The 23315-nt window shown below is 47.7% G+C and overlaps 1 protein-coding gene across 4 annotated transcripts in view; it reads left to right on the top strand.

Moving 5' to 3' along the window:
* Positions 1–23315, top strand: part of RST1 (ARM repeat superfamily protein) — a 182724-nt gene that overhangs the window by 111549 nt on the left and 47860 nt on the right. For all 4 annotated transcript variants that reach the window (XM_086800403.1, XM_086800401.1, XM_086800402.1 and 1 more), the window contains exons 12-13: positions 10253–10325; positions 22715–22889. In XM_086800403.1, coding sequence (XP_086656529.1) covers positions 10253–10325; positions 22715–22889 — 248 coding nt within the window. The remainder of the gene's footprint in view (positions 1–10252; positions 10326–22714; positions 22890–23315) is intronic.

Genomic DNA, 23315 nt, shown 5'->3' with positions numbered 1-23315 from the left:
TCCTACGAGCCCTTGGATCTCAGAGCAGATGGAGTCAGCTCGCACGGAGATCAGATCCATCGAGGAGAGGAGGGTGGAGTTCCGATTCCATGCTCGGGCTTCCTTTTGGACACAGGCTGGGGACAGAGTGACTCGAGATTTCTTTGAGGCGACAGGGCCTCGCTTCAGACGAGAGGGTCTCAGGCGTCTCCGGCAGGCTGATGGCCAGGTTGTGGTGGATCCCCCCAGGGTTCGGGCTATAGCCACAGATTTTTACAGGGACCTTCTCTCTGCTGAGCCAGCAGATGACAGGGTGAGAGAGGCTCGGGAGGCAGTCTGGAGCTTCACGAGACCGGTTGTGCCGGCCCATTTACAGCACTCCCTTCTCTCCCCCTTCTCGGATACGGAACTGGAGGAGGCTCTTCAGGCATTACCTCGGGGCAAATGCCCAGGAGAGGACGGTCTTTCGATGGCTTTCTTCCAGAGGTACTGGGGCCTCTTACACAGGGGCTTCAGATTGGCATTCCAGGAGATTATGGAGTCAGGAGTCATGCCGGACAGCATGGCTGAGGGGTTGATCCACTTGATCCCCAAAGAGGGAGGAGACAGACTGGAGATTAGACAGTGGAGACCGATCACCTTGCTAGGCACGGCCTACAAGGTCCTAGCTAAGGCGATCAGCAGGCGGCTTCAGCCTCACCTTCCGGACATCATCCACTCCACGCAGACTGGCTTCATCCAGGATAGGAGCATTCTGGATAACATTTTCTCCTTCTGGGAGGCTACGGCTCTGGCTAGATTTCGACAGGAGGATCTGGCAGTGCTCCTTCTGGACTTCGAGAAGGCATATGATCGGGTGGACTGGGCCTTCTTGGAAGGCACTATGGAGAGGATGGGCTTCCCCCCTCAGTGGATCCGTGGGGTCTCTGCACTCTACTCATCGGCTCATAGCCAGGTGCTGATACAGGGCGTGCGCGGAGAGAGGTTCCAGCTCTCGCGCTCGGTGCGGCAGGGGTGTCCCTTAGCGCCCTTTCTTTTTCTTTTTGTGGCGGAGGCCATGAGCACTTTTTTGACGGCACAGGATACAGGTTTGCGGGGCCTCCAGCTTCCCATCCGTACCTCGGAGGAGCTCCTAGACTCGGAGTTTGCGGATGACACTGTTGTCTATCTTCAGGGAGGTGAGGAGAACCTCCGCCGCTTCGCCTTAGCCATGGACAGGTTTTGCAGAGCTTCGGGCGCTTTGGTCAACTGGCACAAGTCGTGTGGGCTGTGGGTCAGCTCTATGCCCCCCCCGACTTGGAGGCCAGTTGACGGTTTTCAGTGGCTGCCCCCCGGCACTACAGTGCGTTATTTGGGATGTTATGTGGGCATTGACATATCTCCGGAGCAGCAGATAGCCCCCCTTCTTCTGAGCATTCGGAAGAAGCTTCTGTATTGGAGTACCGCTCGTTTATCTCTGGCTGGCCGAGTAGTTGTGGCCAACCAGGTTCTGCTTGCTACTATGTGGTACATCACTTCCTGCTGGGCCTTCTCTCGGGCATGCATTGGCCAGGTGCAGCGGCTCATCAGGAACTTTCTTTGGTCCGGTGGCGACGGGCGGCCCGCCAGGGCCAAGGTGGCTTGGGCGGTGATCACTCAGCCGAGGGAGAGAGGCGGCCTGGGCATTGTTGATCCTATTTGCCAAAGCCGAGCATTGCTTGGCAAGTTGGTAGTTCGTGGCCTCCTGCCAGGCGCGCTGAGCCGTGGAAGGAGTTTCTTGTTTCCAGGATGCTCAGCCGCACCCCTTCTCTTAGCGGCCCCTGGACCCCCAGCATTAGGTGGATCTTTACAGAGCAGCGATCCAGAGGAGTGGGCCTTGGCTTCGAGGAGCGTTTTGCAGCTAGCCTTCTGAGGGCCTGGTCGCATCTGAGGCCGTCACTCTTCCAGACTCCTCCGGGCACCGATGAGGAGCGCCTGAGGCAGCCATTGATGTGGAACCCCTTGATTCGACTTCCCAGTGGCCATATGGTTGGATCGCGGTCTCACGTGTCGTGGGGCCCGTTGAGCTCCGGCCCAGCCCAGTCCCTAGATGACTGGATATGTTTTCAGCAGCTGCCTCTAGAGGCTCAGGAGAGGAGACTCAGTGGGATGAGGGGCAGAGAGTTGATGAGACAGGACATTGAGGCGGCCATCCCCCGGGAGTGGCGGACCCCAGTACAGGACCCTCCACCTCCACAGTGGATGGGTGTCTTTACTCGGCATGAGATCCTTCTAGCGGTCTGCGGCACAGCGGAGAGAGTCGCCCCACTCACTTTCGAGGTGGGAGAGGGTGGCCAGCTTCAGAGGACACGACTAGATTTGGATGGGCTCCAGGGTTGTATTCTTCAGAGGGTGCGGGTGGTCGGCTTTCATCAGAGACAGTGGCATGTAGACCCCTCACCGGCCTCGATAGGGGAGGACTGTTCTTGGAGATTATGGGCTTGGGACAGCAGGCCTCTTATTCGCCTTCAGTGGGATCCAGGTGAGTGGTTTTGGCGAGATCCCTACTTGGCCCCCACCAGCCCAGGCATCCCCTTTTTTCAGTACACAGCGAGGCTGGGGCGGCGGATTCAGAGGCACAGGATAGCGAGCACCCCGGCGGCGGCCGAGCATTGGCGGCGACAGGGGCTCTCCCTTGCCTTTCTTAGGGACTTCTGGCAGCGCCTTTGGGCCAGCTTCCGGCCCCGGAAGGTGACGCTTTTTCTCTGGCTCACAGCGCATAGAGGACTGGCTGTGGGGGCTTGGCTAGCTTTTGGCAGACACCCAGCGTCCTGCCCTCGGTGCGGCCATGCACAGGAGTCGCAGCGGCACTGCTTATGGGATTGCCCACAGGCACAGCAGGTCTGGCAGCGCGCTCTCAGGATGGTTTTTGCAGGCTCACCAGGTGAGATGCTGGTGACGTGGGGTGCGGTGGCGTGGGCGACGGACAGCGGCCCGGCCCTTGGATATGAGGACGTCCCTGGCAGCGCGACCATCCAGGTCTCTGACAGGGCGATGGCGGTGGTTCCGACGCCAGACTTCTCTTCGGCAGCCCCTCAGGAGGGGGTCGGGCACAGATGGGAGATGATCAGCAGCATGACGGCTTGGCACATATGGAGAGCCCGATGCAGGGAGGCCATTGACCGCCAGGCGACTCCACCGGCGGAGGTCATACAGGCCCTCTAGGTGGACATCATTCACACCTTGAGAGGACACTGGGGGAAACTCCAGGGCGACTCGGATCGCATGAGAGGGCGCCGCAAGGCTTTCCTCCGCACTTGGCACCCTGGCCCTTTCCTCACCGCGATGGGCGAGGATGTCACTTGGCACTACAGGCCTCCAGTCTGGCTTTTCTCACCTCCCATATGTACTACTAGGTAGCCCCCCCCAGAGAGCGGCCAGCCACGGGGGTGGAGCTCAGGAGTTCACTGTGTTTTATCCCTCCTTGCGAGGTGAGCTTTGTAGCCTTATGGCGTTTTCTCATTAACTAATAGAAGGATCTTTTTCCCGGAAAAAAAAAAAAAAAAAAGACCACTGCCTTAGTCCCAAACAGGTGTACACACACGCGTCCACAGGTTTCCAGGCCTCCTCGGAGCCCATGGAGAATCACAGGCAAAAATACCAGGCATTGTCCGAGCAGTCAAGACAAGTCATTCATGCATGTCAAAACACACACAAATGCTTTATGCATAATATTTTGGATTCCATCTCCCAACTTATTCATCTTGTACCAAACCCTTCCCGGGCACCGCCCATACAGGTATAAACAATGCTCACCAAGGTGTCCACCCTTCCATGAGACTTCATCAGCATGCCAGGAACTCTCACCAGGGTATCCACCTTGCCATGAAGCTCTTCCACATGTATTGAGTCATGCAAGGAACTCACACCAGGATATCAATCCTTCCATGGAGCCCTTCCACGTGTAACTAATCATGCCAGGAACTCACACCAGGATCTCAATCCTTCCATGGAGTCCTTCCACATGTACTAAACCATGCCTGGAACACACACCAGGGTCTATACCTACCCTTCCATGGTGTTCCTCCACATGTGTATAGTCAGAAATATGATAGCAAAACACAAGTTGCTCCTAGGTTAGATTTCTCTTACCTACAACTTGGCTAGTGCCCATTTGAGCAGTCATGCCCGGATCCCCACTGGAGCTTGATGATCGGTTGCTCTATTTTGTAAGCCCCCCTTTATGAGGAGTAGGTTTTGTGTCCCCGCTGCAACAGTGCCCAGTTTAGACATTGGATGTTGGCTATAGGTGGCCGGATGGTTTGGATACGGATTATGTAGAGACTTGGCAGAATATCAAGTAGGATGCATGTAAGTGTGGGTCTTTAGGGTAGAAGGAAATCTCCCTGGGACACCTTGTCTTTGTCTTACAGGTTAGAATAGGTGTCGAGACGACCTCGGCTTGGGCTTTGCACCTTAACAGGGCGTCACTCAGATCCTCACTCAAGGGGGGAGGACTTAAGAAGTTCTGGAGATTGGGGGTGACCATCTCGCATGTTTGTTGCGACGACATGCTCTCTTGCTGCCTTGATCTGGGGGGTGAGGGGACCAGCCGAGAGAAGCATGTAGAAGTCTGTGGCGATGGCCTGCATTTGTGAGGGATCTGGCTCAGTAGAACTGTCTGGACGACTGGTTGTGAGGACCACTCCGTCTTGGTGGTGGTGAGGACGTGTAGTCTTGAAAAATCCCTCCTAACCCTGTCTCATGCCTGGGTCGAGAGAGATGCACAGGCATTGTACCTGAACTCCACCCTCCTCTCCACAGTCGAGTGTGTCTCAGGCGGGATGGCTCCAGCTGTGCTGTGTGAGGTCTGCTCCTCCAGTATCTAGAGAGAGGCAGGGCTCCTGCGAAGGCTCCTTTCGTGCTCTCGAAATGTTATGAGTCTATCCTGGGCTGCCCTGTGTAAAAGCAGACTGATCTCTCTCAGCCCAAAGTCTAGTCCTTGTGGCTTGGATGAAGCTCTCTGGGATGCAGACACTCTAACGTCTTTCTTGCCGCCAGGGGTTCTCCAAGTGAGGGAGGATAGGGGCGTGGTCCAATAGCATAGAGCCGGCCATGATGCCAATCATGCCCCCGTGATTGCAAGCCCACTTGTAAGGAAACTCTGTCAATCGGTTCCGTTCTTCCTCTTCTCTGACCTGGAAAAACGAAGACTTCCTTGTGTTCATCGAAGCCCTTGTAGGTGCCACGGATCATGTGCTTTCATGGTGAGAACCAACTCCTCCAGGCAAAGTACTCCGTCTCCGTGAGATAGTGTGCAACCCACCATCCTGTCTGTCCTTGGTTCTCTAGCATGTTGAACTCCCCTCACATAGACCAATAATCTGCCTGGGGTAGCTTCTGCTGAATCACCCACTAAGGTCATGCTTGGACAATGGTGCCGGAGTCCAGGACTGATGGTATCCACAATTTACTGAATTAGATTCAAACACCTTCTGGTTCCCCTTAAGACCAAAAGGGGGAGAGCCACTACTCATCGAAACACGCACCAAAGATTGTCTGACAGATGGAGACCCTTACCGTAGTCCGCCACCTTAGATTTAAATCATGAAGCTAGCTTTATGGAACATTCACGGCTTGGGAGGAGCCCACTTCAGGCAAGGCACCGAGCGGATTCACGAGGGGCTTCAGCGAGCCCTGGCAGGGGGTGCCATTCATGTTCTTGTGATCCAATTAAACCTCACAACCTGCCGCACCCACTGTTGCAGGAGGATTCTCCTGGTCGGAGCCGTACTTATTGGTCCCCAGCTTCTGACACCCTGGGGAACAAGGGGGGATTTTGCATTTCGGTGAGGCATGGGGTTAGCCTCCCAGATTGAGGATTCTGGCAGGATCATACCTGGCGGCGCTCATCTGTGGGAGGGTAATTCTTTGCATTGGGGAGACCTGCGTCGGGCTGCTCAATATTTATGCCCCCAATGGGGCTTGGGGCGCATGTCTTTCTGGCTTCAGGTGTGTCAGGGTCTCCCCTTGGTGGATGCTTGGTGCATGGGAGGAGACTTAACATGCTTCAGGACCCAAAGGGTCGCAGCGGGGGATGCCCATAGCAGACAGTTTTACGCCCCAAGGGTGCCACCCGAGAGGAGCTTCTCTTCCACATAAGAGGTCAGGATACTTGGCACCTTCCAAAGTTTGGCCACTCGCCAGAGAGCCTCTCCTTTTCCGGTTCTGACTGCAGGTCAGTGACTCCCATCCTCTCCGGACTAAACCGCTTTTATGTGGATTCTGACAGGGTGGCATGGTGGGCATCGTTGCAGGCATGACTTTCTCGGACCATACCTGTTTGTTTCTTAGCCTCACCAATCCTTGGCAGCAGGACCGTCAGCAATCAGTGTGGACCCGGGATAGCCTCATCCAGGACCCCATCATGGCTAGATGGATTGAGGGGATATGGTCCTCTTTTAGCTTTACCCCTGGGAGAGCCGCTGATGACCTTAACAGTGCCCTCAAGGAGGTCAACATCTGCCTGCAGTCCTCGGCTTTGAGCCTTGAGAGGAGCGTACTCGTTGATGCAACCTTGCCTCCCTTCAACGCCTCCAGGAGTAGACTGGGGAGAGCCTATGAGTGGGTGCCTCGATGGAGATGGCCCATACTGCCTTAGAGGTCATTGAGGAGCAATGGATTGAGTATCGATGTCATGCGAGATCTTCCTTGTGGACCTAGGCAGGGGATCAGGTTCTTCACTGCCTCAGGTCCCCCATTTCCTCGGAGCCTCAGCAGATCAGGGAGGTGGCTTCCTTGTATTACAGCTCTCTTCTCACAACTGACCTTGACACTCTGCAGAGGGCGGCTTGCAAGAGAGAGTGGCAGCATGTACAGCCATGTGTTTCAGCCCCCCTGCGGATGTGCCTGGACTTCCTTTTTTGAGCAGATGAAATGGCATTCAGGCTGCTTTCAACGAGGTCATGCAGACCAGCTCGCTTCTTGAACGCTTGGCAGAGGGTCTCATTTGCCTGATCCGGAAGGAGGGTGGGGATTGCTCAGAAATTTGACAGTGGCGACTTATCACCCTCCTAGGGAAAGCCTATAAGATCCTCCTGAAGGCGATCAGTTGTCTGCCTCCACACTCTAATCCACTCCACTCAGACACGTTTCATCTCTCATCGGAGTATCTAGGATAACATCTTCACTCTTTGGGAGGCTACTGCGACGGCCATGCTCCAAGGAGAGGTGGCAGTACTGCTACTGGACTTTAAGAAGGCCTTAGATAGGGTGGACGGCTTTTCATGGTGGAGGCCATAAGCTCCTTCCTCCAGGCCCAGGATACTGGCCTTCAGGGGGCTGCGCCTTTCCATTTGCACCTTGGAGGAGCTTCTAGATGGATAGTTTACCAATGACATTATTGCATATGTGACAGGTTCGGAGGGTAATCTTCGTCATCGTGTGGTTCTGGGTCAGTAGCTCACATGCGTCCGGTTGATGAGTTCTGATGGATTCCACCAGGTGCAACAGTACTTATTTGGGCTGCCGGGTTTGCCTTGATATTTCTGCAGAGCAGTATATCACCCCTCCTCCTGAGCATCCAGAGGAAGCTCCTCTACTGGAGCACAACTAGACTATCACTGGCGGGGAGGGTGATGGTGGCCAACGAGGTTCTGCTGGCCACCATGTGGTACATTACCTGTTTTAAGAGATCATGCATTGGAGAGATTCAGAGATTGATCTGAAACGTTCTTTGTTCAAGCGGTGATGGATGCCCTGTACGGAGGGTGAAGGTGGCTTGTCGTGTACTCATCCAGCAGTATTTAGCAGAGCCCACTTGGGTGAATTGATTGACAGCCAGGCAATGAGAGTTCTATCTCTTCGCGGCTTGCGGCGCCCATTATCCGAAGGATCTTCTCTAAGACCCCTCTCCGCTGCATAGGACCCTGTTTTGAGGATAGATTTTCCACGAGCCTTTTCGACACACAGAAGCTCCTCCGTCCAGCTCTGTTTCAGGTTCCTCCCACCACCAAGGAGAAGTGGGATTGACCACCCCTCGCTTGGAACCCCAACTTTCATATCCCTACTGGTGACTTCGTGGGTGCAGGTCTCATTTCTGGTGGAGCCGCCTCTACAAGGGGGGACCCTAGACTGTGGACTCTGGGCACTTGGTGAGGTTTGATTGCCCGCAGGCCACCACAGCAGACCCCACCATGACCCTTGACATCAAGGTAGCCATCCCTGTGGATTGGTGCCTCCTCTCTCCAGAGGATCCCCTTCGATGCCCTCTGGCGATGTCACATGGATGGCGTCCTTCACTCATGGTTTTTGGTTTCTACCATGGAAGAGCTATCAGCACCTTGGCCCTTTTGGCCAACTGCGCCCCCCCCCCCCCCCCCCCCCCCCCCCCCCCTCCCAGGTAGACGGATTTTACTGCATTCCATTGATGGCACCCTGCTGCCCACCCACACTAGCAGGCCCATGGTCTCCCTTCCCCCTTCATCGAGGACTTCTGGCAACGGCTATGGAGCTGCTCCTGGCCATGAAACTTGAAAGGCGACAATTTTTGTTTAGGTACTGGCCCACAGGTGCCTCATAGTTGGCACTTGACTGGTTTGATTGCTGGGTGGGCGGCCAGTTTGCCAGTGGTGCGGAACCCCCAAGGAGAGCCAGCGACACTGTAGTTGGGATTGCCCCAAGGCCCAGCAGGTATGGCAGTACATTCTCCAACTCTTCACATCTGATCCGAGCATTGCCTGCGGGCAGGTAAGGTGCAGTGGCCTGGCCAGCAGAGGTAGGCCTGGCCCTATTTTATGAGGATGACGGTATCGGCTTAGCGCTCTCACCCATCTCCACATTCCTGTGGTTACAGTCGCCACTGCCCTGGTGCACCCGTTCTACCATGGGAACCCAGGACAGGCAAGCACTAGCCAGCGATGGGAGCTCATCAGCAACTTAGTAGCTTGGCACATGTGGCGTGCTTGCTGCATAGCAAGAACATTCATGGAGTGACTACCCCACCTGTGGAGACCATCCGAGCCATATGGGCGGATCTCATTCACACGCAGCACCTGAATGCGCATGTACCTTCCAAATCAGCCCGAAGACCACCAAAACAGCTTGGTCACCACCATTACAGCAACAAGTCAAACTCATGCCAACACCTCTAGAAACCCTTCTTTCTAACCCGCACAAACGGTGCATACGTATTGGTGTATGGCTGTCCTTAGCCTGAGGCAACCCAATGTTGCCCACACTGACCTAGCAGCCTGTTTGCACTGTTGAGGTGGTTACTGTTTACGCTGTCCAACAGCCTGTTTACCATGTCCAAGAGCTTTCTCAGCCTATCCTGTTCTCTCTCCATTCTGTCCAGCCTCTGCACCATCTCTGCGCACATATCCATCTTCATGCCCCTTCGGCTAACGTCATTGCACGTGAAGTAGATTTGGGTTAGTTGCATGCGGCCAAATCTCTTGGGCCAAAGTTCGCTTCATGCAACTAGGTGAACAGATAGCTCTTGGGGCAAAGTTCGCCTCATGCAACTAGGTCAACAGATAGCTCTTGGGCCTTGGCCATCTCATGTGGCTAGGCCAGAAGATGGCTGTCATAGCATCTTGTGTTCAGCTCTGCCATGTATGACAACTAAGCTAGTGTCTACAAGGCCCTGGAAGATCGGCATATATCTTGGATAGGTTGTTTCCATGATTAATGTTGCATGGTGTTTGGACATTGAAACCTGTGTATGATTTGTTTCGGCATGGATAATGATTGGCTTCACAGAGACCCAAAATTCTCAAGGATAGGCATGGTTGCAACTTGTGCCTGTCCCCTTGATTTACTTTTTCCTTTAATCAGTTGGAATTTTTGTGTGTGCAGCCAATAGGTGTGAAACCCATTATTATCAATAATACCTTTAACCTTACTCAGGTTCAAATCGAAAAATCTCAAGGGATAAGCTCAAGTTAAAGCTACACCTGAAGAGCTGTAGTGTAGTTTTTTTCCCGCCCATGAGTAGAGGCTTCTGTAGTCGTAATTGGTACCCACCTGGAAGCGGCTTGGTCTTCCCGCTCAAAGGGATACTTGTGATTGCAAGGCAGCCATGATACCAACAGGGGCCTGTGGGGATTTGAACTCACTATTACTCTTTTTTGCTAAATGAATCATAAGTAAACCTCTATTCTCAGAGGCTTATCTGTCTTTTCTCTTCCATCCTTTATATGAAATAGAAGTAATTGATTGGGAGAAAGAATTAAAATAATAATAAAAGTGTAAGTCTCCTTGGCATATTTGTTCTTAAAAAATAGCTTGGTGATTTCCGCCTGTTTGGGTGCAGACTTTTACACAGCATGGGATGTAATATCTGTCTTGTTTTCTGGCTTCCCTTCAGATCCTCTGTTGGCAGAAAGGTGATATAAAAGCTCACTTGCACGTTATGTGATCTAGGTCATGTTTTCTCAAAAGAGTCTTTCCTTGAAGTGTATCTAGTGGCATCATATCGATGTTATTCAAGCAATGTGCCGTCAGAAGGATTTTTTCTTTCGAAGTGTTTTTGTTCTAAAAATGTCATTTGATATATGGTAGAGTATTAAATGCAACAAATGAAAAAGCAATTTAGTAGAAAGCTTGATAAAATTTATGAAGACAATTGGTGTACTTTGAGATAAAAATAAGAGTGAAATGGAGACGAGTTGAATGTAGATTAGACTTGTATGTGTGTAAAGTCTCTCTCTTGTATGGGTGACTTCACATCGCCTTTGTATTGGAGAGGACATCCCTTGGGACGACAGCTGGGTATGCAGGCTAGGGATACAGTTAGAGTAGCATTACATACTAGGTGCCTGCATGCTTGTCATGAGTCTCTCTTTCACACCATGAGGATTGCCATTGGTCAGCTGAGGGCGTCTTCACATGGTCATAGGATTGGAGAGAACATCCCATGTTACATATGGGTACGCGGGCTTGGGAGACAGACAGAGTAGCATTACATACATAGATGCCCAGTTCACTACAAGATACACGGATGCTACCACTGTGTGTTCAAGGAGGGGTTCGGGCCTTTGTCACAATGATGCATTGCAGAGATCAGAGACAAGTGGGACTATACCTGCTAGAGCTAAGGCACCACACAAACATACTATTGAGGAAACATCCCAAGAGGCGGGATACCGCACATGCATCTGTCACTGGCTTCTTTGGATTCTGCCAGAGACCCCAGGCAGCACTCCCATAGGAGACTTGTCATGACAGATGGGCCAGGTGTCCCTGTGGAGTGAGCACCTGTCAAGCCCATGACATGCTGACACCATGCACTTGTGAAGTCTTTCCAGAGAGAGCACAAGTGCTCAAGAGAGGTGGACATCCCTGTTCCTAGCCCCGTAGGTCATTCTCCACTTTGGATCACATGTTCACCCTCCGAGCCATCATGGAGGAGGCTAGAGCACGACACTGACGCGCTTTGTGGATTTCCGCTAAGCCTTAGATACGGTACCTGGAGCCAGACTACTGCAGAGACTCCAGCATTTGGGGGTACCATCAGACATGATCTAGGGGATCATTGCATTATACAAGTCGATCATAGGGCAGGTAGGAGGATTATCAGAGGAGATCTCCAGTACCATTGGAGTGAGCAAGGATGCCCACTGTCTCCCACTCTCTTTGGCCTCTATATCGATGAGATGCTGGCCTTCATTGATGGAGGAGGGTTTCTTTCATCCAACCCAGGATGGAGGCCCTCGCTGACAACCATGAGATAGCCTTGACCTGGATGCCCCTACTCGATGGGCAGTGGACACTGACAGCTAATGCGCTACCCCGCCTAAAAGGCGTCTCAGCTATTTAGGTGCGGCAAGCAACACAGGCGAGACCCACTGGTCCAAGGAGATGCTCCATCCCACAGCTTGAGATGCAAGAGATCCTCCAGACATACAGGAGTTCCCTGCACAGGCAGTGCATGTGGACTAACTTGGATTCACTTGGACTCATTGATGGAGGAGGGTTTCTTTCATCCGACCCAAGAAACCCTCCAGAGATACAGGAGTTCCCCTCCACAGGCAGTGGATGTGGACTCAGTTGGGTTCACTTGGACTCATTGATGGAGGAGGGTTTCTTTCATCGGACCCAGGATGGAGGCCCTCGCTGACAACCACGAAATAGTGTTGTCCTGGATGCCCCTACTTCATGGGCAGTGGACACTGACAGCTAATGCGCTACCCCGCCTAAAAGGCGTCTCCCTAGACAGAGCTATTTAGGTGCGGCGAGCAACAAAGGCGAGACCCACTGGTCCAAGGAGATGCTCCATCCCACTGCTTGAGATGCAAGAGATCCTCCAGAGATACAGGAGTTCCCCTCCACAGGCAGTGGATGTGGACTCACTTGGATTCCCTATACAGTCATAGATGTTGAGGACCTGCTTGGATTCCATCACATTGTACCTTTGTAGCATTGTACCGAGTTGCACTTACACAGGGCTGTTGTTTCTTCTCTCAACTCTAATTGGGGTTTTTTAATCATTTCTTTTTCCGTGATTTTGTCACTTCTTGGACACACTGTAACACTTTTAGTCTCATAGACCCTTTAGTCTTTTCTAGATGTTAATAGAACTTTGTTTCCTCCCCGCGTGCAGTGCACATGCTTACAAATCTTACAATGTAAAGCAACGGGAGACATCATTTCATGCCAAGAGCTAATGATGTTTCAACTACTATTACTTCTGCCGATCCTTTTTGAGTGACAATATTAGGGAGCCTTGGTGGAAATTTCTTGACCAGAGGCCATACAAATCCAGCCATTGGCACACCTACGTAATATGCCCAAAAGCTCTACCACATTCCCAAAATCATCCCCACAGGTTTGTCACACCTCCCCACCACCCTCTTTACCATACATAATGTTACTAAGGCCATACATAGATTGTAGCATGGGATAAGGCCAAGGACCATGAGGGCTTATTAGCTGAGCACATTGCTCATGTGTGTGACACTTTGGCTCTTTTCGTAGCTTATATGTTTAACATATAGCCCTTTTCCAAGGGTTTCCACACTCATGGTCTAATAACACCATTGTGCCAATGCATGGTGACCCATTAGATCCAAACAATAGACTTTATGGATCAGTGCTTGAGTTCAAGGTCAGGGCCTTTGCAGAGAGACATGGGCATAGAGCTAGGGGATAGGTACGTTTTGGAGGATCTATTCTACCCTGGATCGTTTTTTAACACTCAGAGCCACCATTGCTGAGGGGGCAGAAGGTTTATTGCTGTTTCTGGAGTTGCGCAAGGTCTTTTATATTGTACCCCCATCATGTCTTCTTAGAAGCCTTCAAGTGTTGGCTCTTTCAGTGGAGATGATCTTGGATGCAGTGAGCTAGATGCTTAAGACACACTGGTCCAAGGAGATGCTCCACTCGACAACTTCAGATCCAAGAGATTCTCAAGTGACATAGGAGTGCCCCTTCATAGGCAGTGGAAGTGGAGAGCCTCTATATAGGAACAGATGCCGAGGACCCACTCTAATCCCATTACATTGTATCATTGTGTATCATTGTACCAGTAGCACTTAGATGGCTGTCTTTTCTTTCAGCTCTAGTTAATATATATATTTTTGAAATGTGAATTTCCATGATTCAATCACTTCATGAACATATTATAACACTTGTGGTCTCATAGACCTTTTGGTCTTTTGTAGATGTTTACAGTACTTTCTTTCTTTCTTTCTCTCTAGAGTACTACTAGTCACCATATATTATTCTTCATCTCATGATGATGTTAATACTTCTTTTTTTATGTTCCTCGATTTGAAGAAAAACAAAAGTCCACTGGATTTTGCCTGCTTTTGCTGCAAGAAGAAGGTTCCCTTGATACAATGAACTTGTAATTTCTGACATTGTTTGCTTCTGAAAAAAAAAACAACTCAGCAGAGGGGAAAAATGGCATCCAATGCAACTGGTAATAATCCTGGTGCTCATTTGGACTTGGCTAGATCAAGTTGGTACTATTCATGGATCTATGCCAAGCAGAGGAACCAGTGGTATGATTCCCGTGTCCTTGGGTCAAGTGGTAAGATTTTCCAGAAACCTGTGGTCAAGGGGTATGATTCCCATACCTTATTAGACGAGATCGTGCATGCACAAGCGTTGAGGACGGGAGATTTTCTAGCATGTGTGTATTTGCAATAGCATATGAATGCGTGTGAATATTGGATTTGTGGTTGAGCATGACGTATGATGATGTTGCTGCTTGCATGAAGTGTTTATATGTTGTCTCAAGAGAAGCCGGGTATACGTGGAACTAAGCAACCAATGGACATGTGGGATGAAACTGTTTGTTACTTGTCTTTGAAGACGAAAAACCCTTAGTATGGTTGGATGAGGACTATTTCAAGGAGTATCTCAAAGTCCTTGAGGCATATCTGGAGGCTTTCTTATTGAGGACAATTGGCTAGATCTCAAGTTCGTACTGTTTCTGGATCTATGCAAAGTAATGGATCAAGTGGTATGATTTCCATATCCTTGGGTCAAGTGTTACGATTCTCATACCATGTGGTCAGTAAAAGCTAGCACGAGAAATGGCAAACAACCATACTAGGAAAGATCAGGTTTAGGCTGAGTTAGTTTATTATCAGGAAAAAAAATGTGTCGTACATACAAATATATCCAGTGGAAAAAGAGATATTGTCACCATTTGGCCACCCAATTGGTCCACCCGTGTTGTTCTCAGTATGTATGTACATTGGACTAACGTCCATGGCAGTTGCATATGCCGAGGATTAATGCCACTCATGTAATATTGCGGACTTGGCCTTCCGTTGGGACTTGTGCTTGTGTATAATGCTCGGAAATGCCTGGAGAATTGGTGTTCCATTGGGTCTAGTACCTTGTGTACTTGTCTTAAGCACATCTATTTTGGTATAGTTTCATGAATGGGGATTAACCATACCAATGCTGCATTCCATAGCATCTTTATGTGCTTGCTTGCAATTGGAATTGCATGCTGTTTTCATGCTTGCTTGACCAATGTGTAGTTCTGGGTAAGGAGACACCCGCCCGTGAACCATGCATGTAACTATTTGCTGACATGGTTATGTGGCATGTGACAGGTGGTAAGTATTGGTCATAAATCTAGCTTTAGGAATTAGCACTAATTTATAAGTGAGTGTGTACACACTTAATTAAGTTTTGGCCGACCAAAACTCATTTATAAGGTATGACCAGCCCTGTGTTTGCACACACTAATGTCCTGAGATGGACAAAATACTTGTCCTCTATACTTAACACCTAGAGTAGACAACTCACCATCTCTTTTCCCTCTCTCTCTAGAAGTAGGCGTCCTCTTCATGAGGCCTCTTTGGCTGTATTTTCTGCACTCTCTCCTTCCCAACTCCATATCCAAGCTTGCTAATGTGTTTTCCAAGCTTCCAAAAGTGTTTCCAAGTGGTATACACTCTTCCACATATTCCCAATGATTGAAATTAAGCAAAACAGCTCTTTTTTTGCTGTAATTTCTGTTCTTTTTGCTGAAAACCTTAATTTCCGTCCTCCTTTCTCAAGTTGAACCAAAGGGGAAGCTTTCCCAGGGTTCCCTTTATCCTCTTGAAGACTTTTGTCGCGAAGGATCGTGACAAATTGAAGATTTCAACACACTAAACGCTTCCATTGCGAAGACGTCCGTGTCACCAACTCTACTTGCAAAGCTTTGATACTTAAATATGGAAGTAGCAGGAGGGAGGAACCGTACTCCACCCTTTGTAGTGTTCTCTTGTCCTGCGTGCTCTCTTGCAGATTATTGCTACCATGTATTGGTGGAACAATTGAGAGCAGATAGTAGGGAACATGGACACTAGAGAGGGTACTGTGAATTGCAAGTCTATACTGACAACTACATTGTTTGCAATACTATATTCATATGCATTGATATGGGAATCTGGTCAGAAATGTCCATGACACTATGTACTTGATTCTCCCATGATCAATATACTCTATTTGAGGGAGGGGCCGGCCGTTCCGGCTCACTATGCGTCTCTTGTCAATTTAGCAAATTACTCCTTGTATTGAGCATGTTGTCCACTAAATCTTGGTGTATTTAAGTATATTGATTAGCATTGTGTTCAACCAAGTCACATTTGTATTAGAGCATAGGGTTCTCTTTCACTTCTATCATGAAAGACGATCACCGCGCGCGAACACTACCTATCTCTACACTTAGAAGTTAGATCACTATGGACAGTCATACAGTGAATATTGGAGATGCTTATACAAGAGGCGAGGACAATGAAATGCATGCTTCCAATGCCATACACGATGAGCAAACTCATGTGGTGCACATTAGGGAACAGAAACATGTGGGACAGCCGTCCCGTGGCAAAGAGAAAATGCAGGAAGAGGAGTCCATAGCCTTAAGGGTAGAACTTACTCCTATGCAGGCTCTTCTTCATGCACAACAAGAAGAATTGACGCTCTACCATTGCGAGGATCCATGGGAACATGATCATTTGAAGGCCAAGAAAGCTGAATCTTATATGGATCATGCAATGGCAATGATTGCTTAAGAGTTGCACATGCAACCGAGGGATGCAGCACGTGCATACTTGGCTCGTACCGAGGATGCCTGTGCAGAAAAGGTAACCATCTCACATGCCTTGGTATCCCCACAGGTGTCCGAACAAGAACTTATGTCTAAGAAGATGAATTCACATGCTATTGTAGAGGAACTATCGACAACTTCACGCCATGCAGAAGTACTCTATGTAGCCCATGAAGGATACAATGTTTATGGCAGTGGTCAAAATGTATGTCAAATGCCATTGCCGGTTGAAAATGTACATGCGCAACACATGTAACATGGACTGCAACTTTCTGTTGTTGCGCATATCGCTCATGCCACTCATGCCTTCGAGTGTGCTCGTGAGGAAGAAGCTATGGCTTCGAGTGTGCTCGTGAGGGAGAAGCTATGGGTGAAAATGCATCAATGTGTGTTGAGGGGCCAGCCATGCCTCATGCTTACAAAGTACATGTATCCATGCCTAATGCATCACTTTTTGTACCTAAAATGATGCCAGTCATTGGGGATGTCCCAATGGACAAACATGGGAGAAAACATATTGAGATGAAGGTTAATGAATCAAAGTCTCATGACTTCAAAGCCGGAGACAAATCTGTGAAGTTTGATGCATATCATGGGGAATATGATGCATCAAAGACACTTGCTTGCCCAATTTGATATTGCTTTTAGTAATAAGGATTTCACTAAGAAATCCATGATCCAGCATGTTAGCATGTTCATGAAAGACACTGTTGCCTATTGGTGGCTCACGGAGAAGCTCTCACCAAATCCTGTTAGATCATGGAAAGAGTTCAAGGAAAGGTTCTATGCCCAATTCTTGCCTCCCAATGCATTGAATGAGATAACAATGAAGTGGGATTGGGTGAAGTAAATGAGGGAAGAACAGTGAATGCATATGTGCAAAATTTTTGGAAAGTGCTTTTGGAGGTGTCTCCATTCATGTATGTCACCGAGGCAGAAAGGAAGAGGAGGTTTCTATCGGGATTGCAATCCGTGTACAAACCCGGACTACAAATGTATCCTAGTCACACCTTACACCAACTAATTGTAGCCGCCACTGCCACCGAGCAATTGGAACTTAAGTTGAGTTGATCCAATAAGGCTAAACCCTCATTTCAAGGCAAAGAGAAGGCTGTCCAAAACCTGTAAAATAGTGGATGGCCACCTAAAAAGGACCAAAACCAAGACAGAAATGGTCCAAAGGCTGAAAATAAGTCTACCAAGAAGTGTTCCTTCAAAGTGAGAGACTATGGTCTCACTCCGGAGCAGAAAAAGCAATATATGAGCGAGAGAAAATGCTTTACTTGTGGTAGCACCGAGCATATTGCAAATGCATGCCCAAACAACAAGCAGCGTGATAATGCGAATGCATCAAAGTCCAATGTGTATATGGTTCCGGATGTGCAGGGTAGCACTTTACATGATAGCAAAGATAGGGTTGTATGTAAAGCTTGGAGATAGCTTAAGGATCAGCTCGCTTTGTTTATGTTTGATGATTGTGCAACTGAGAGCTTCATATCTACACAGATGGCAACTACTTTGGATATTGAAGTGGAGGACATGGGTCCTCAAATTGAAGCAGCGGCTACCTTTGTTGGTACATAAGTATAGGTTACTGCTATTATTAGGAAGTTGCGTATACACATTCAAGGCTATGTGGATCATTAGGACTTTCTTGTAGCGTCTTTGAATGGCTGTGATGTATTGCTTGGAAAGCCTTGGCATACACGCATTGATCCGTGCAAGGCTTATAAGACGAACAAGATCACCTTCATGCATAAAGACCGAGAGTATGTGATTGATGCTGGTGGAGAAGGTGATACCATTCTCCTTGTATCTCATGTACAAATTAAGAAAGTAATGACAAAGAGTGTTTTTGCGTATTTGATTTTTGTATGGGATCATGTTGAAGAAAATAATGTGCTTGTAAACACTCTTAGTGATTATAGGCTCATATTTTTTGCAAGAGTACAATGATTGTTTTGCTGATAAGATACCAAATGAGGTACCACCCATTCGACCGAAAGATCATCGCATTGATCTTGTGCCGGGTAGCTCACCACCTGATGGGCCAGCCTATCGCGTAAGTGCATCCCAAAAAGAGGAGATTATGAAGTAGGTAAATGAGCTTCTTGAGAAGGTTTTGGTTCAGCCAAGCTCTTTCCCATATTGTTCACCCGTCCTCTTGGTTCAAAGAAGGATGGATCTTTTCGTATGTGTGTGGATTATAGAGCTTTGAACAAGCTCACCATCAAGAATCGGTTTTCAATTCCACGCATAGACGACATTCTTGACAAGTTGGATGGATGAGCATGCTTTAGCCAAATTGATCTCAAGAGTGGGTATCATCAAGTGCGTGTGGTGCTTGAGGATGTATATAAAACTGCTCTCAGGATAGCTCTATGAGTATCTTGTTATGCCTTTTGGTCTTACGAATGCCCCGGCTACATTCAATAGAATGATGGATTGTATATTCCGTGGATACAAGAAATTTACAGGTGTCTTCTTTGATGGTATCCTAGTCTTCTTAAAGACCGAAGAAGAGCATAGAGCTCATTTGGCTATTGTTTTTGAAGAACTCCGTAAGCATAAACTCTTTATAAATGCAAAGAAGAGTGAGTTCTTCTTGTCAGAGATACATTATCTTGCGCATATTGTGTCCAAAATGGAGTGCGGATGGATCCTGCAAAGATTGATGCGATTCGGAATTGGCCCAAATTGAGATGAATGCATGAGATCCGTAGTTTTCTTGGATTATGCTCTTACTACCACAGAGTCATTCGGCACTTTATATGGATTGCTTCTCCTTTGCATGACTTGACAAAGAAAAAGGTTACATTCAAATAGACTGATGTTCAGAGGGATGCATTCCTCAAATTGAAAGATACAACTACTCATGGTTCAGTGTTGCATTCCAGACTTGCAAAAGCCATTCAATGTGGAATGTGATGCATCTAAAAACTGCATAGGAGATGTTCTAAATCAAGAGGGACATGCTGTGGCTTATGAAAGCCGTAGATTGCATGATACAGAGATCTTTTGGCATTTATGTGAAAGAGCTCCTGGCTGTAATGCATGCACTTACCATATGGAAGCATTACCTTCATGTGACTGATTTCATTGTGAAAACAGATCACAAGAGTTTGAGGCATTTTCTTACCCAAACTAAATTTTCAGAGAAGCATATGAGAATAGCCAATTTCCTCTCTATTTTTCATTTTCAGATCTTCCACACCCCAAGAAAGAAGAATGTAGTTGCAGATGCATTGTCACGAAAGCCGTATGTAGCAGCTATCTCGGTTGCCTCTCGTGGTGACTTGTTTGCCATGCGTGATTTGTATCATACGGATGCTGATTTTGCCACTATTTGGGCTGATTTGATGGCTGGTCATGCACATGCCTCATATGTGATCAAAGAGGGTGATCTCATGAAAGATAATTGCCTATGTGTAGTGTCTTACATGAGGCAAAAGGTTTTGGATGAGTGCCATGCTCCTCCATATACTGGTCATAGAGGCATAACGCCTACTATGCACATGTTTGAGCGGTATTTCTTTTGGCCTGGTATGCGGAGGGACATAGAGGCACATGTACGTGCATGTATCACCTGTCAAAAGGTGAAATTTGATAGGCAAAAGGCACTAGGTTTACTTCAGCCATTGTCTATTCCCACGCAACCATGGAAAAGTATTACAATCGATTTCATTATGGACTTGCCACGGACCCAACAGAGTAATGATGCTATTTGGACAATTGTGGACAGGTTAGCAAGCAAGCTCAATCTTTGATGGTCAGGAAGACCATCAAAGCTGAGCATATGGTTAAAATATATCTTGCACGAGTGTTCAAGCATCATGGAACGCTTAAGTCCATTGTGGGGGATAGAGATCCCAGGACTACAAGTCTCTTTTGGCGGGCCTTATTTGATAAATATGGGCACCAAATTGAACTTCTCATCAGCTTATCACCCTCAAACGGATGGGCAAAGTGAGGCAGCAAATTCAGCCGTGTTGGATCTCTTGAAATGTTATGTGATCAGAAGTCTTCTTTGGAGAAGTGCTTACCGCTTGTGGAATTTGCATATAACAACACGGTACATGTATCTACAGGAAAGGCCGTGTTTGAGATTGTTTATGGTAAGGTGGTTTTGCCACCCATCCTTCACTTCCCCTACATCTCTCTCTCATCTCCCATGTAGCAAGCAACATGACATTCCATGCCCAAGTACAAGACGCCCAGTCTCCATAAAGATCAATCACCTAATGAACCAACAACTGGAACAACACAGGTATGGCCAGGTGCAGAGGGGCGCCAAGATGATGAAGTTGGTGATGATGGTGATGGAGAGGAAGCTGGTGATGACATTTATGCTCAAAGTGCACATTAGCACTTAAATAAATACTCGAGGTTTGCTTTTCGGGGGAGCCAATGATGAAGTCTATGCGCAAAGTGCACATTAGCACTCATATAAATACTCAAGGTTTGCATTTTGGGGGAAAAGCTAAGTTCTTCTTTTCTTTTTATTAAAACTTGCTTTCCCCCGAGCTTATTACAAAATATAGGGTTTATTAACAATAAAAGGAGTGCACACACTTAATATAATGTAGTGGGTGACCTTTTATATTGAAGTGTCTGCCCACTATACTAATAATAATGTGTAATACAAGGTTTACAAGGTTTCGGTCTAAAAACCAACGGATTTTTTCTTCAAAGACAACAAGTAACTTTGCCAACAAACAGTTTCATCCCACCTGTCCATTGGTTGCTTAGTTCCATGCGTCCCCGGCTCCTCTATACAACATATAAACAATTCATGCAACAACAGCATGCACAAATCCAGTATTGACACACATCCATATGCTAATGCAAATACACACATGCTAGAAAATCTTATGTTCTCAATGCTTGTACATCCATGAGCTTGTCTAACAAGCTTCATGCAACTTAGGCTGCAGGTAAGGGATCCTAGGGAAGGTGGAGAGTGAGGCTCCATTAACCGTGGGTCCTCAGACGGGGAAGAGTACCCACTACTTACATGATGTGGCGCTTGTGTGGGGTTTGCTTCTGGCTAAGAACCTCTTGATGGTTGAAACACAAAGCATATGATGCTTTTGTGCTTTTTGCTCACCTAGTGCCCATAGGGGTGGGCTCAAGCCAGGCGAAAACAGAGGAAGTCCAAATCAGCAATGGGGGATCCGGTGCATTGGTTGCACTGGATCCCCGTTGTGCAACGGCGGGTTGCACAACTTTACAGGTAAAGGGAGCTCTATTGGGCAGTGTGCTGGTGGGAAGGAGCCAGATAAAAACAGTGGGCAGGGGGTGAAAGGGCAGTGGGACAACTGAAGTTAGGGAAAAGGGGCAGAGGAAAAGCGATGGGGAAATTGGGGGCAGTATGCAGTAGAGGGAAGTGTGAAACAGCACACAAAAGAGGGAAGAAGGCAGTTGCGTACACCAGTCAGGGGAGTTCCAGCTCTCATCAGCTGAGACTTGAACAGCAGAGAAAAGTGGGGGGTTCTATATGATAATACAAGAATGAGACAGACTGATGATAGATGACCTTGGGTCCCCAGGGCTCAATCTTATACAATAACTGGTATGGAACGGTGACAAAGAAGGGTGTTAAATGCATGCACTTATCACTTGCACTGATTGTAAATCCAGGACTGGTACAAGTAGTCTTGTATAAAGACATAATGTGAGGAATGAGAGCCTGGAGTTTAGTGCTGGCTGCTCAGGGAGCTGTTCTACTGACATCTCATTTCTGCATAGTGATGGTGATGAAAGGATGTACTCAGAAACAGGGAGTAATAGAATGTTGTAAATTAGAGTATTGAAAAAAATCAGAAGTGTGCTCATTGTTAACTGGTAAGTGAACATATATAAATACACATTGGCTTTATATTCCAATTTTGTATTAGTCCAGGCTGTACTCTTTACAGTGTGTTGCTGCATCAATCGCAGTACTTCTCCAAGTAGATCACAAATGGAAATTGTTTTTCTTCTTTGCACCCTTCTACATGGGTAGTTTTTCCACAGCTGTTTGCAATTTTGCTGGCCTTTCAATCATCGTTGAATTACATTTGCAATGAAGTCTCAAAAATCTAGTGCATTGCTGCTTTCAAAGAAACATTCTGTGCGTTCTTCTTAGTGCGATGTAGTTGTGAAGCTTTTTTGTATTAATTTTGTTTCAGTTCATTATACAAGTTTGGGGTACTCACTACAAAGTGCACTGTCGTGAAGTTTATGTTGCTTTTTACAGAATGGAGCACTTGATACTGCCGCTTATTCAGATACTGCGCATATGATTATTCAATTTCTATGGAAAGCTGCTACAATCCCTGATGCTGATGAGGAATTGGATTGTAAGTGGTGGACTGTTCGTGAAAAGGCATTAAAGGCACTTTCAAGCTATGAGGCAAGACCACTCGACTTGAGTACTCTTGATAAACCAAATGTTTTCAATTCCTCTACAGCAGACAAAGAAATTGATAGACCATGTCTAATCGTAGAAGCTAGTTACACAGGAATGTGCATTTCTGACATACAGATCGGACTGTTAGGCTTCATTGTTGTCTGTTGTTATTTATTTAACAAACCTTGATATCAAGGTTTATGTAGTAATGTTGTCCTTCCTTTTCAAAGTGTATGTTCTTCTGTCTTTAAATAAAACATTATACCTGCAGACAATTTACAAGCACTGCAGTTCACAACAAGAAAAGACTGATCCTGGTTGGCCAGTTTAAATGCTGCAAGTAGTCAAGCTGCTGAAATTAGCAGTCTGGAAATTGCTGCTTGCTGGTTTTTTGTCTAATTGTTGAGTGTTGTATGTTGTTTTTCTCTC

The sequence above is a fragment of the Cibotium barometz genome, chromosome 7 (genome assembly GCF_041138505.1).
Source record: "Cibotium barometz isolate CiBa-2024 chromosome 7, ASM4113850v1, whole genome shotgun sequence".
In the NCBI taxonomy this organism is placed as follows: Eukaryota; Viridiplantae; Streptophyta; class Polypodiopsida; order Cyatheales; family Cibotiaceae; genus Cibotium; species Cibotium barometz.
Note: the sequence above shows the minus strand (reverse complement) of the source record. Positions and strands in the feature narration are given on the sequence as shown.